This window comes from Agelaius tricolor, unplaced genomic scaffold (assembly GCF_023055355.1).
Source record: "Agelaius tricolor isolate 1412-34295 unplaced genomic scaffold, bAgeTri1.0.p SCAF_2, whole genome shotgun sequence".
Classification (NCBI taxonomy): Eukaryota; Metazoa; Chordata; class Aves; order Passeriformes; family Icteridae; genus Agelaius; species Agelaius tricolor.
The window spans coordinates 36,243,995-36,257,959 of NW_027269262.1; the positions used below are offsets into that span (position 1 = coordinate 36,243,995).

The following is a 13,965-nucleotide window of genomic DNA, read 5'->3' on the forward strand; positions in this document are numbered from 1 at the left end:
TAAATCAGCAATAAAATATTCTTTCCCTATATCAGAGGGAAAAAATGCTTATGGTGCATCAGCTTGGATCATCAAACAAGCCAAATGCTGCAAAATACTGAACCTATCTTAAAGACCAATACTTTTGAATACCAAAAAACATGCAGAACAAAAGCAAGTTCAAGAAGCCAGCAGTGGGGCATGAACCATGTAATTTTAAAATCCACTGAGAAATCTGTCAATTAAGAAAAATGCAACAATTCCAAACATTCCCTGGGTACCCAAGTGAAAAAAATCAAAATACTGACATAACTGACACAACATTTGATGGACACATTTATCATTTATCATATTAGCAAGAATCTCATTAATAGCCAATATGATGCTTATGTTCTCATATTGTAATATATGTAAATATAAGTGTTAGAAACACAAATTAAGCAATCTTTTTATTGTCAGGTATACTCGGGCAGATGAGAACACAAGTCTGCTTTTTAAATTAATTAATGCAATTCAGAATGCCATTCAAGCCAAAACCACAGAATTAAAAGTCTGAGGTTTTAGTTCAAGAAGACAGTCACTAATTAAGTAACACCAACACAATCACACAAAAAATTGGCATGCTCTTATTAGAGAGCAGCTTCTTACTAATATCCATAAACAAACACAGAGAGAGAAAACATAAAGTAACTATTCAAGTAACAAACCTCCTGAAAAATAAGTGATTCTTTCAGGTCTACACACTACAACGAATGATAAACCTTGCTGAACAGAAGGATAGTTTCAAACATTTGCATTTATCAGTATTAGCTGCATAGAAACAGTGCAGAAGCTACTGTCACTTTCTACTTTTTTTTTCAATTTGCGTGTTAGTCTAGCTGCAGCATAAATCAACCTTATTCCTTCACAGCTTGGGAGAGACAGTCAAGTATCAATACAATTAACATAAACAGGGAGCACTTAGCTCATTATGCGCCATCAAACACATCTTTGTCAACATGCACTGTCAAACATATTTTTGTCTGTATTCTTAGTTTGTCAAAAGTGCCCAAAAATAGAAGAATCTGATTTGCAAAGCACCTATCAATGATAAAAAACTTTCAGTTTAAACAGAGTCTTACTTGAATACTCCTAATGTTATAACCTGTAATGTCTTTCCTGAATTTATTGTCCCTCACAGAGCAGCCATAATCACTCTGGGTGAATTCAGCTGTGATACAGCCTTCACCAACCATTGACCTCAGGAGTTGAGTCAGCAAGCAGGTGCTCTCTGCTAGAAGCCACTGATGACAACTCAATGTGGAAGGAGGAAGACAGAATTAGAGCACTCCCAGACATTCCCTCCTTATGTAAGCAGCACTGTGCCTCATGGCAGCCCACAGCCCTCTCTGCAAGGCGCAGATGGACTCATTCAGCTGTGAATGCAGCACAGCCTTATTAGATCTCTAATAACCTCCTCCAATCCAACTGAAAGGACATTGCAAATAAACACTCAAGCTTGTAAAATTCATGGGTGAAAACTTGTCACTTATGTTAAATGGCAGCTAGCAAGCCTAGGGACAAAAGGGTCTGACCCTATCAAAACCTATTTACTAATTTATGAGTGGAAAAGAAAGTGGTAGGACAAGGGAACAAAACAGGGATGGCAATACTGACATTTCCTCATACTACATTTGAACTCATAGAACACAAATGATAATGAATCATTAAAACATTTTGCTTAGTTCTGCAATCATAAAAGCAACAGGTTAGTTTAAATCTAGCTCAGCACTCTAAACAAAAACAGCAGGCATTCCTTCTGACTCCTAATGGGAAGAGCAGGAGGACTCAACTCTCAAAAAAATCCATAAATCAATCAAGATTTACTCATATAACAAGGTATTTTTATTATGCTTTGGTCAACACTTAATCTGGAACACACTACTGGGATGGACATGCAGGGGCGAGCCACTTAGCATGTGCTAACACAAAGTAGATGCACTCCTTTCAGGAGCAGAGTCCAGACAGCAGAGCCACACTGCTGCACCTCTGCCGCAGAGAAGCCTGAATTAACTCTGAGGACACAAAATTCACAGTTCCATCACAGCCAGTGAGATACTAAGTAGGTTGCACTTCGTCTGGCTGGGATAGAGTTAACTTCCTTCCTATCAGCCCATATGGTGCTGTGCTTCAAATTTGTGACTAAAACAATGCTGCTAACATCACAGCTTAAGCTATTGCTGAACAGTGCTGCACAGCATGAAGGCCTTCTCTGTTTCTCACTTTGCCCCCACAGTGGGTAGGCTGAGGGTGGGAGAAAGGCTGGAGCTAACACAAAGGGATATTCCAAGCCTTAAACCATCATGCTCAGCCATATAAAACTGGGGGTAGTTCTTCCAAGGTAGTGCTCTTGGCTCAGAGACTGAGCACCAGACTGCACCTCTGAGAGCGATGGCAAACATTTACCTTTGCACCACTTGGTTGGGCTTTTTTGTTGCTTGGCAATTTGGCTGGTTTTGGGGGTGGGGTGGGGGGGTGTTACCTTTTTTTTTAAACTTTCCCCCTTTATTTCCTCAACAGCCTTTATCTTAATCTACAAGCTTTTTCTTGCTCTTGCTATTCCCATTCTTTCTCTCACCCTACTGCAGGAGAAAGTGAGCGAGTGGTTGGAGGGTGCTAAATTGCTGGCCAAGGCCAACCCACCACACAGATACACCATCCACATCATCCTAACCTACACAGACAACTGAAATCTGGCATTTCCTTCAGCAACTTTGATAGCTTTGTTTGACATTTAGGTAAATCTTGCTATATTTATTGCTAAATGCTCCAAAACAGGAGTTACACTTTTTTTGACAGCTGCATATGAATGTACCAAGCTACCATTTTTCAGCTGTTTGTTTCCACATGATTTGGATTTCTCATGTGTGAAGTCATGACCTTTACCTGTGCCCAGCCACTACACTGCTAACAGAAACTTCTGAATAAACTAAATGATTTACTACATGGTCTTCCCTATTCCGGAGAATGAACATAATCCAACTGCAGCAATAAAAATCAAAAGAGGGACATGAGAGATCTCAAATAGAAATTTTAATTATATTTGGAAGCATTTACTGCATGGGAATAAATGAGGTATGAATGTATCAGCATAGATGCAATAGGAAATAAAATTTCTGCAACTGGTGGAAATCTATGGACAAGGGACAGAACAAGAACTGAAGCTATCACACAGACAGAACACAAGTTATTCAACTGCATAGATTACTTGGGAAAAGACATGGAAATTATTTCAAGTATAGTGAGGAACTAGTGCCGAATTAAAGCATGCCAGTGTAATCCAAGTTTACCATCTTTATCACCCAACATGCCCCTTTGTACATAAATGGGGATTTTTTTACTGCAGAACAGCGAGATACCAGAGTATCACCATTAAAGCCTAAATATGAATGTTTTCCTAAGGCAAAAGCTTGAGCAGTTGTTCCTTCTGCACGTTTTCCAAAGAAAGTACCTATACCTACTATATTTAAGAGATTTAGAGCACACCACACAAGCTGTACCATAACCTCGTCATTATTCTTGCCTGCATGACATCACTCGCCTATTCTTCTCTTGTCAGTCAGAGGTCACCACATAAAACCCTAATGCAAAACTACTAAAATAATCTACATAACAAAAATTTGGTAAGATTTAACTGATGTGCTCAAATTTCATTTTTTTTCAGTAATATAAAATTGGGATGCAAAGCCTCTAAATTGCTTTTCCCCTAATTCAATGTACTCGCACCCAAAATGCTGCTAGAAGACTGACAGCAGCAAACAAAGTACAGCCAGTTCTGCAGAGGCCGACTTAAAATTATGTCATCTCTGTGTTTCCTAGCTTTGTCTATTTAATATTTATCACTCTTCATGTGTGAGTTCTGTTACAATTCAGGCCCTCTGAAGACATGAAACACTCAAGTTTTAACTGCACTCATAAAGGAACTCAGTTCAGACTTGTTTCAAACTAGCCCTTGGGTTTAATAAAGGACATACACTCTAGGCTTAAAAACTTCTTCAGTACACCCTGAAATATTTCACTTTGCTGTTCAAAGCATTCTTTTCCTGCTATTTGAAAATGATCAGATAGCAAAAGTCAAAACTGCTCATTTCATGTTGCCGCTAGTCAGTGACAAACATCACAGGTAAAACCAGAAAGGGCCTCTCTTTGGGAGGAGACCTCACAACTCCCTTGTGTAACCACTGCCTGTGCTCAGTCACCCTCACAGTAAAGAAGTGTTTTCTTATGCTCAGACAGAACCTAGAATGTTTCAGTTTTCACCAGAGAGATTAATTTGAGCTGTTTAACTGAGTTTAAAAAAAAAAAAAAATTGCAAGATGGTTTTGGGAAAACAATACAATACCAAAAAAGGAAAAGGATCCTTTAAAGTATCAGCTATTGAGGTCAAGATACTATTTTGACTACTGCTGCCTAGAGTTCATTTTTCTTATCCAACATATTTAATTTTCCTAGAACAAAGAACTTGTTCTAGTCTTTGACATGCATGGTAGTTTGTCTAAGGAAGCTACATAAAACATTATTGATTCACTTTATTTTCTCCCAAAGCAGAATTACCATAAACATACAGACTGTACAACTACAGAGAGCAACATTTCCATGAAAGACAACAGCATAGCATGGCTGTAGGAATTCCAAGGGCCACACTTCAAAAAATCTAAACCAATGCAATCTCCTAAGTAAAAGATATGAAACTTACTTTTGTAAACACCTATTTTCTAAATAAAATTCCTTCTGGTAAAAGTGAAACCCATGAAATGCACAACCAGTTTTCAAAGCCTGTATCTGAACAGGACAAATAGCCAAATGTCCTGAGAACATAAATTTCCCAGATTCAAGCTGTCCTGTTCAGCCAGAGCTTCCTCATTCATGACCTTTTTTTATTACAGAGAAGTGCAGAAAAAATGTGCTGCTTGCCAACACTGACTTCACTGCTTTCCCAAACTGCTGAAATCTCAAGGACCAAACCCATCAGAATCCACAAAACTTGCCTATTTAGGCCAGTCCTTGCAAATGTCTCTCAATCCCTGTGACAGCCCCAGACCCTGTAATTCTCAACTGCATTCAAACCACCTCTATGAAAAAAATATAATTAATAAATTGGCAAACTTCTTTTAAAATAAATGAAAATGTGAAAAACAGAGAATGTGATGAAACTCACATTAAGTCCTGTCAGCCATTTGCACATCTTACCATAGAAACAGTCTAAGATCAAGGTCCAACTACAAGCAAAATGAATACAGCTACTAGGCTGTAGCTGCCTGGACAGCTTGTCTCAATTCTCAGTTCTCATCCTTTTCTCATTTGTACATCATGCCATTACTATAGGAGTTCACACATGTATGACACATGCATACCCTTTCAAAACTACCAGAGAACTAAGTAGATCTTTGAGTAGATTTTTAGTTTAAATAATAAAACAAACAAACAAAACCACCTCAACCTCCAAAGCTAGTAACACCAAAACTTCTTTGGGACTTTCTTTATATCCTTATTACTTAGTGATCAAAAGCTGAGACCAATAGCCACAACAGAACTAACAAAAAAAAAAAATATCCCCCACCACTTCTGGTAGGAACCTGTGGCCCATCTGGCTTTCCATACTGTAGAAAAAATCTTGCCAAACTTCCCAACTCTGACGTAACAGTACAGCTTTTTCTTTGCCTGTCAGCACGTTTCAACTCTACAGAAAAGTCTTCCACAGAACGCTCACCTACACATTCCCACTGCAGAGGGAGAACTCATCTGAAAACATTAGGAAAACAAAATATTCTAAATACATACTGAAAATATTAATTGGCTGACTTTTTGTTACTGAAATAGGCATGGTATTAAAATGCTTTATCAAATCTCTTTCCATTCTATTTGTGAAAAAAAAACGTATTTCAATTAAACACCTACTGCTACAGGCTAGTGCTGAAGGAGAAGTCACTTAGGAGGGTTTCAGGCCTACCTGAATCACAGCATTTTTTGTTTGTGGATCTTATTTCGATATTGCTCACAGAACCACAATAACATCAGCAGGAGCGAACTACACAAAAGAGCCGTAAAACTCACCAGCTACCCACTACTGTCAAAAAAAACCAACCTCCCCAGCCCATCAAACCAATCCTGCCCTGAACGTGCTCCCAGACATCAACGGCAATAAAATACAATCAAAAATGTTAAAACTTAAGCGTGAGACTAATACATGTTGGGAGAGAAAACCAGCTTGGTTTGGGGTTTTTACACATATATTCACGTAGAAAACGACTGCAAAGGTGTTTCTAAAGGGAAACAACAAGAAACTTAAAAATAACGTCGTCCTTGCAAATCAGAAAGATGGGCGAGTTGAACATCGTTTCCTAATTTTTATCATGCTTTATTCGAAGGTCTCGTTAATTTGGCCGGGAGAAGAAGGAGAAGGAGAGGAGCAGCGGAAGGAGCCGGAGCCTTCCCGTCCTGGCCCGCCGCAAGCTGGCCCGAGCTCTTCCTCCGGCTCCGGGTCCCGCACCGCGGCAGCAGGACGAGGAAGAGGAGGCGGAGGAGGGGAACCAGGCCCGAGGAACCCTGCTCGGCCGGCCACCACAGCCACGACCGCGCTGCCCCGGCGGGAGGCTGGGGGGAGGCCGCCCGGGCCCGCTCCGCCGCGGCCCGCCCGGTATCATTGCGCAGGGCCGGTCCCGGCTCCCTCCGCTCTCCTCTCCTCCCCTCCGCCCTCTCGCCTGTACCCTCGCACAATAGACCCGGCCTTCCTCCCCCATATCCGGGGACTATATGCGGAGCCCGCGGAGGCTTCTCGCCTCCCACCCCCGGGCGCGGATCGCGCCAGCCCGGCCGCGCTCGTTACCTGCCTCGGCGCCGGCCTCGCCACTCTCCCCGCCGGGCTCGGGGGGCCGCCCCCTCGGCATGGCCGCCCCCAACCCGTCCCTCCCGCCCCCCCCGGCGCACGCACACACGGACACACCACACACACACACTCTTGGCAACGGGCGGAGGGGGGACGGAGGGGCGGGGACGAGCGGGCGGGCCCGGCCCTACACACGGGCTGCGGGGGGCGGGCGCCGGCGCTCCCTCCCAGGGGAGGCGGGCAGGGGGCGAGCGGGGCAGCGGCGAACTCACGGCAGGGCCGGGCGGGCGGCCGGGCGGGCGGGGGGCGCACGGCGGGTGAGGGGCGGCGGCGGCCCCCGGTGCGCATGCGCCGGCCTTTGCCGGGCTGGGGGGAGGTCGGTACATCCGGGTGCGGCGGCGGGCGGGGCCCGCAGGGCGCCCTTGTGGGGCAGGCCCGGGAACGGGAAGGGGAACGTGCCGAGCGGGGTTTGGCACGGTGGATCGGCCTGCCTGTGGCTCCTACCTGGCCGCGTACCTGTGTCCCCTGCTGTAGCTGACCCTGCCTTGGCAAAGGGGTTGGACTACAGGTGTCTTCCAACTCTTTAACAGTTCTGTGATTCCGTGAGGGTGAGAGCCTGAAAGTCAGCAGGACTGGGCCAGAGCCTCGTGGTTAATGGCCTAAAGTTGTGTCAGGGCAAATTTAGGTTGGATATGAGGTGCTAGGAAATGGTTCTTCGCCCAGAGGGTGTTTGGGCACTGGAACAGGCTCCCCAGGGAAGTGGTCACAGCACCAGCCTGACAGTTAAAGGAGTGTTCGGGCAATGCTCTCAGGCTCATGGCGTGGTCTTGGGGCTGTCCTGCGCAGGGCTAGGAGTTGGGCTCCATGATCCTTATGGGTCCTTCCAGCTGTGGGTATTCTGTGTTTCTGTTCCCTGCGGGCGATGGTTCCCTTCCTTACCCTTGCACACCCTCCATGAATTCTGGTTTTAGGCTGAGGGGTACAAAACATGAGTACATGGGACTCACCTGGTGCCCAGGAAGGTGGCAGCCTCCAGCCCGCACAGCTGCCAGGGCAGGCAGGGTTTGCTGCTGAACTTGCTGAAATTGTTTGGCCTGGCTGTGCCCTGGCCAAGCTTTGCTACCTGAACCAAATTGCTGCCCAAGGAGATCTTAGAATCACAGGGTGGTTTGGGTTGGAAGGGACCCTATAAAGATCATCTTGTTCCAATGTCCCTGCGCATGAGCGGTGACACTTTTGACTAGACCAGGTTGTTCAAGCCCTGGCCAATCTGGCCTTGAACACTTGCAGGAATAGAGCATCTACAGCTTCTCTGGGCAGCTTGTGCCAGTGTCTCACTACCCTCACAGTAAATAATTCCTTTTCAGTATGTGATGTACCCTCCTTCAGTTTAAAGCCATTCCCTCTTGTCCTGTCACTCCTCGTGAGTGAGCCTTGTCAGAAGTCCCTCTCCAGATCTAGATGTGAGTTGTCATAAAAGATAACTGGGTCATTTAATAGTGATTTCCTGGTATCAGAGGCCATAGTTTGATTCTGTCCCCTGTAACTTGTGTGCAATAGAACTGCACTCTCTGGAAAGATACAAATAAAGTTGCATATGCTTTTCTTGACAGCATGTTCTGCATGTCATAGATTTCATTGCTTCCAAAGACACTGCTGTATGTCATTGTTTAATACACAAGTGTTGAGCTTCTAAAATTAGGTGTTTATCACACCTCTTTCTTGCTAAATAAATCTTAATACAAAATACTTTTGATGAATTACTTGATTCTTTTTCTTTCATTATCTCTTTAGTTGGACCTGTTTAAGACTCTAAAGCTTGTGAGTTATGGGGGTTTCCTACAACTTTTGATTTTTAAATACCTTTTTTAAAATGAGTATATTTCTGTACAGAGGGAACTTGTATGAGAATACTGCCTGCAGTGGTCAAAGTACCTTTTTTAACATTTTTTTTGGCAACTCGAGTCTTACAGCCAAAAATGGATCCAAAGCCCATTGCCACTGAACTGGCTTGCTGCTGCTTATTTGCCAATCTGTTAAAACGTGCAAGTTCTTCTCACTGCCTTCCAGGATGTCCCTTTTTCCTCCCCCCATCCCATATGCCAGCATATGTCCAGTTTCTTTATTACAAACTACATAGTGCTTCAATAGCCTGTATTAAAACGCGTTTAATATGATGCATTAACCAGGCTGGATGATCCTGTCCTCATTTGTTACATTTATTACTTTAATGTCACTTTCTGTAGTTTCTGCAAGTAGTATTTGTCAGGTACTTCAGATCACTCTCAAAAAACAGGGTGGGTTGGGTACTGATACCTGTAAACTATTGTAGCAAAGCATTATTCAGTCGTTTTCTCATTGTTGAATGTTAATTATCACTTCGTTAATTCATCTGTCTTGTTCCATTTCAAATGGATGTTGGGGGTTTTTTCTTAAGTTAAAGCCTTTCAGATACCTAATTCAATTACATCTAAAAACTTGCCTTAAGCAACCCAATTTAATCATATCAAAGAATGAATTCAGGTTTTTGGAATGCAAGGTTTAGTTTCTTCCTGAAGGCTAAGGTTGGGTAAGCAATATTTGGATAATTTCACATTCTGTCCGCCAATAAAAAGTGTACTGTATTTAATTTTCTCTGCAGAAGTGCAGCACTGGCTGTATAAAAATGGAAAGGAGGACTGAAGCTGGTGTGACCATTGCCTGGGGCTTCTGTGAGCTCATTCCTCGCTGCAGCCCAGCTGCAGGCAGGAAAAGAGCGAAGAACAGCAGTGGCCTCTGGTGGCTGTAGGATAGTTCTGTGCCAAAACACTAAGATCGCCGGTCGTTTTAGCCGTGAGCTGCAACCTACAAGTACAAGAAACGAAGTGACAGCTTTTTGCGTGATTGCAGAGAGAACCCAGGGACAGGAATCAAAACCAACGATACCGAACCGGATCAGTATCTGGAAAAACTTTGCACAATCTCATTATCTTACCTATTTCTCCTGATTTTATTCCAACTTCGTTATCAAGCATGTCTGTATTTTTTGTTGAGGTCATCTGCTTTAGGATTAAGAACCTTCATTTTGAGTTTATTTTCAGTTTTGAGCTGATGCACACTTTACGGGAATGTGAGATTTTATGTGCAGGCAACTTCTGTCTGTACAGATAGTAATGAAAGCCATTTAATGCAAAAGCCAATTTTCATTTCTATTTTAGCTTTTCAACATTATTGTTCTCTGCCTGTCTTTCAGTGTTCAGCAGTAGTACATACAATTGTGTTTAATTTTGTGCTGCAAAAGTCTGTTCATTATCTGTTCCAAATTTATGTGGTATGTTTGTCATTGCCTATCAGTCTTCTAACACTTCTGCATTACTCTCATTTTGTATAAAACTAGCTCTGCATAAAAGCATAAGATCAGAATAGACATAATTTTTTTTCTTCAGGGCCTTGTGATACTGGGAGACAAATAGTTTATGAAGAGTGCATGTAATATGTGTTGAAGAGGATATGAACATTTTTATTAATAAGGAAATTCAGTGGTATATCATATGCCTAACTTTACAGACATTTTCAAGCTGTCTAATCTCTATGTAATTTTCCTTCTTTGTCTGTGTGATTGACACAATATTTTTCCCTTGCACTTTGCAGCTCCTGGAAGAAATGTACTGTACTCATTGCTATAACTTCTGTGCTACTTGTCAGTGATTCTGTTGTCTGTATTTGCAGAAGTGCTGATATTTCAAAATATTTCAAAATTTTTGTATTTTGTAAATAATAAAATCTCCAATTACAGTCTCTCTCTAAAGTCTCTGGCATTATTCCAGAAGTGCTACACAGGACACTCTTGTTTTTGGGGTGTGCCTAGCATTATAACCCAGTGCCTTCTCAAGTGAGAGCCTAGCAGACCATTACTTATGTTCTGCTGTCCATCCAAAGAAAACATGGGTCTGTTTTCCAGATGGAATCTGTAATGTAATACAGAGTGTGAGATGGCTAGCCTTTAACTTTTCTATGATTAATTTTATCAGGTATCGCTAATTTCTAGGCAGAAAAGCAGCTATAGTGTCATCCCTTAAAATATGCAACAATGAACTGTATACTTATTTCATACTTGTAGATGAACTATAGCAACAGAGAGTAAGGTTAACACAAGGCCACAGAACAAACTGAGTTCTGGGTTTTACTACCAACCAGTAGTACTAGATGTGCTGCTGAATTTTAAGGCAAACTAATGAAATTCAGTGAACCATTTCAGTAAAGCTAATTACTAAGTAGGGTACTATTTTCAGTTGTCAGATACTGTTTTACTGTAGGAAGATTTTTTTTTTCCAGTTGCGTATGGCTTTGCCGTACTTGAAATCTTTGGACTAAAATTTCCATGCCAGCTGTGTCACTGCTGTTGATTTGAACAGTCTACTTCTGTTTGTCAACTTATATATCAACCTTGATTTTGCTTTTTTTCTTATTTAAGAAGGCACATGAAATAATTTGCTGCACTCACCAGTGAAACCAGCAGTTGAAAATGTTGATGTTAGCTTGAATTTTAATTCAGGACGAGTCCATTCCAATAATACTTCAAATTTATTCTTTCTGTATATGTTTCAAACAAATTAATAGAATGTGCTCAAGTTTTTTTTTTTAATTTTTATTTTTCATTTTAAGGGTCATGTGACATCTCCCTGTCCATGTATTCCAAGCTGGGGAAGGCAGCGCAGTACTTTCCCTGAGTTAAGGCTGTAGATGTGTACTATTCCAGATTGGAGAATCCCTCTACAATTTGCTTAGAATCGTGACATTTAGATAAGTAAAACACCTTTTGAACTCTTATGTTTTGGCTTTTGCATGTCTGAATGCTTGAGAAGTAGAAACAAACATACTTTTAGTGAGTGCATTTTTGTGTCTTGGTTTGGCTTCGAGCAATGGCATTTTGAGAAAAAAGTATTGCAGTTTTCCCAGCATGATGAAAATGCTGATACACCAAAGTAGTTCTGTGGTTCTGTGTTCAGCCAGAAGTGAGAGAAAGAGAAGCAATCTCAATATCCTAGATACACAGTAGAGCCAGGCCTCCATAGAAGGGCATTTTGAGAGCTATACCATCAAATTTTGTAGAATGCTTTGGGTTGGAAGGGACTTGCAGGTCATTGAGTTCCAACCCCTCTGCCATGGGTAGGGAACTAAACCAGGTTTGCTCCCAGCCCCATTGAGCCTGGCCTGAACACTGTGTTTGCCAACTGTTGGCACAAAACAGTAAATAAACTTAAGACTGTCTTAGTGCTGTTGCCAAAATGAAATCAGCTGTCCTGGGAATAGGAGCTTTATGATTATAGCACATAACTTGGACTAGAACCTGCAGTAATGTGGAAATGTCAACAAAAGCAGCAATCATCTTCTGTCATACTGCTATAATAGAAAAAGCTAGAATAGGCCTGGTGTATGTTCAGAATGTATAAATTCTTAAAATTATGCAGTGTGAGAACTGCAGTACGCATTGTTTATGAAGGATTTCACTAAAGAGGTAATTTTCCAATGTTAGCATATTAATTTCCAAGGAAAGGGAAATGTTTCCTGCTTTGTTGGGGTGGTTTGTTCATTTATCAAAGAAATGGTGCCTCCTACACTTTCTTGATTTCCTTTTGTGTAACTAAAGGACTTGGGTTTCCAGCACGGTCAGCTATCTTGCTTCTAAAGGTGCTATTCCAGTGGAAAATAGTATTTTGATGAAAAACTAATTCCTTGTGAAAATCTAGTGTTTACACTCATTACAAACCCCCACCCATTTAATGAAGATTGAAAATGTAAATGCCCCTCGAATAATATCCATAAAAATCTCATTGGCAGCCCTGGGGCTGCATGCACAGTTCAGTATTTTAAGAGGAAATTCAATATAGTAAGGCAGGGTTGTACTGTAGTATATTGTAGTAGTAGAGCTGTACTAAAGGTGAAATCTATTTTGAGACCAGGATGACTAATCAAATAAAAACAGCACTGAGTCTAGCAGCTTCTTTTAACATATGCTACTGAACTTAGATATTTCACATCTGTGTGACTTTCACCTTCTGCCAGCTGGGCACTAACTCAAACTGATCATCTAAAGGATATACATTACATTTGTTGTCAGTGTCAGAGTTCTAATTGGATTCCTATGAATTTCTGCAGAGCCATGTTACCTAGTGTGGCTCCTACACTGGGATTTAAAGTCTCCTTCCACGTTTAAAACCGAGCACAGATGTCACCATTTTTTTGTGCGGCTTTCCTAAGATGCAGTTTTTATTGTCACATTGCTCAGTCTGAGTCTCTGTGACCAGAGCTGTCTCTTTTCTATTGCATTTGATTCTCCTTTTTTTCTTCTATTTATGTAATATATACCCTATGATGCAGGTTCTCCACTGGCTGAGCTTTATTTTCTGTTGTGGGTATAACATGCCTGGAAGATGGTCCAATCCTTCACATACAACCTGCTAATCTTTCAGCAGCTTTGCTGCAGGGATACCAGTGTATCATATGCTCTAGATAGGTGGGGTGTTGATTTTTTAAAATTTTTGAATCTGCTTTAAATAATTTGTCAGAAACCTCCAATAAGTTTCATTATTTCTTTCAGTGACACGAGTTTCTGTGTTGTCTGCATTACCTGAAATCTCAGCCTGTAAGCCTTCTCTGTATGTTTTCTTTATGTGTCTTTTTTGGGGGATTTATTGCATGGTCCTTGTGGTTTTATGGTCATGCATTTTATAATTTTGATCTATCTTGTTATGGTTTCAATTTTGTTTTCTATTCACAAGTAATAATGTAGGAGTCTTTATAACCTATTAGGTTCACTGATGCCTTACTGTGAACTTGGCTTTTAAATTCCAGTTTGTAGGCTGCCTTGACTTGATGTCTTATGATAGGCTGAGGTTTATGTTTTCTGTTTTATGTTGCCTTTTTGTTCCCTTCCTCCTTTTTCCTCTCCTCTTCCCTCTCCTATTTCGCTTTCCCTTGACTACAAGTGTTGGCACAATAATTTCTTCTGCTGCAAGTGTATCACCCCAAACAGAAGGTCTATCCATCACCTAATTTTTCTTCATAGTACATCATGAGCAATCTTATGTGATCTTACAATTTACTTGTCTTTTCTGCTCTGTATTGTTTTTTCATGCTTT

At 41.6% G+C, this 13,965-nt stretch overlaps 1 protein-coding gene and 1 long non-coding RNA gene across 6 annotated transcripts in view; one reads left to right on the forward strand and one right to left on the reverse strand.

Moving 5' to 3' along the window:
• ZNF236 (zinc finger protein 236) overlaps nucleotides 1-7,196 on the reverse strand; it is a 78,178-nt gene extending 70,982 nt beyond the window's left edge. For 4 of the 5 annotated variants that reach the window (XM_071456213.1, XM_071456206.1, XM_071456202.1 and 1 more), the window contains exon 1: nucleotides 7,117-7,196. In XM_071456213.1, the coding sequence (XP_071312314.1) occupies nucleotides 7,117-7,192 (76 nt within the window). In that variant the 5' untranslated portion in view covers nucleotides 7,193-7,196. Of the gene's footprint in view, nucleotides 1-6,844; nucleotides 7,071-7,116 lie in introns of those variants that run through there. The other variant, XM_071456203.1, reaches the window with a different exon arrangement.
• On the forward strand, nucleotides 6,397-10,621 carry LOC139604929 (uncharacterized). The gene is made up of 2 exons (XR_011684172.1): nucleotides 6,397-6,655; nucleotides 9,486-10,621. It is a non-coding gene; the product is annotated as an uncharacterized lncRNA (long non-coding RNA).
• Nucleotides 10,622-13,965: the final 3,344 nt, after the last annotated feature.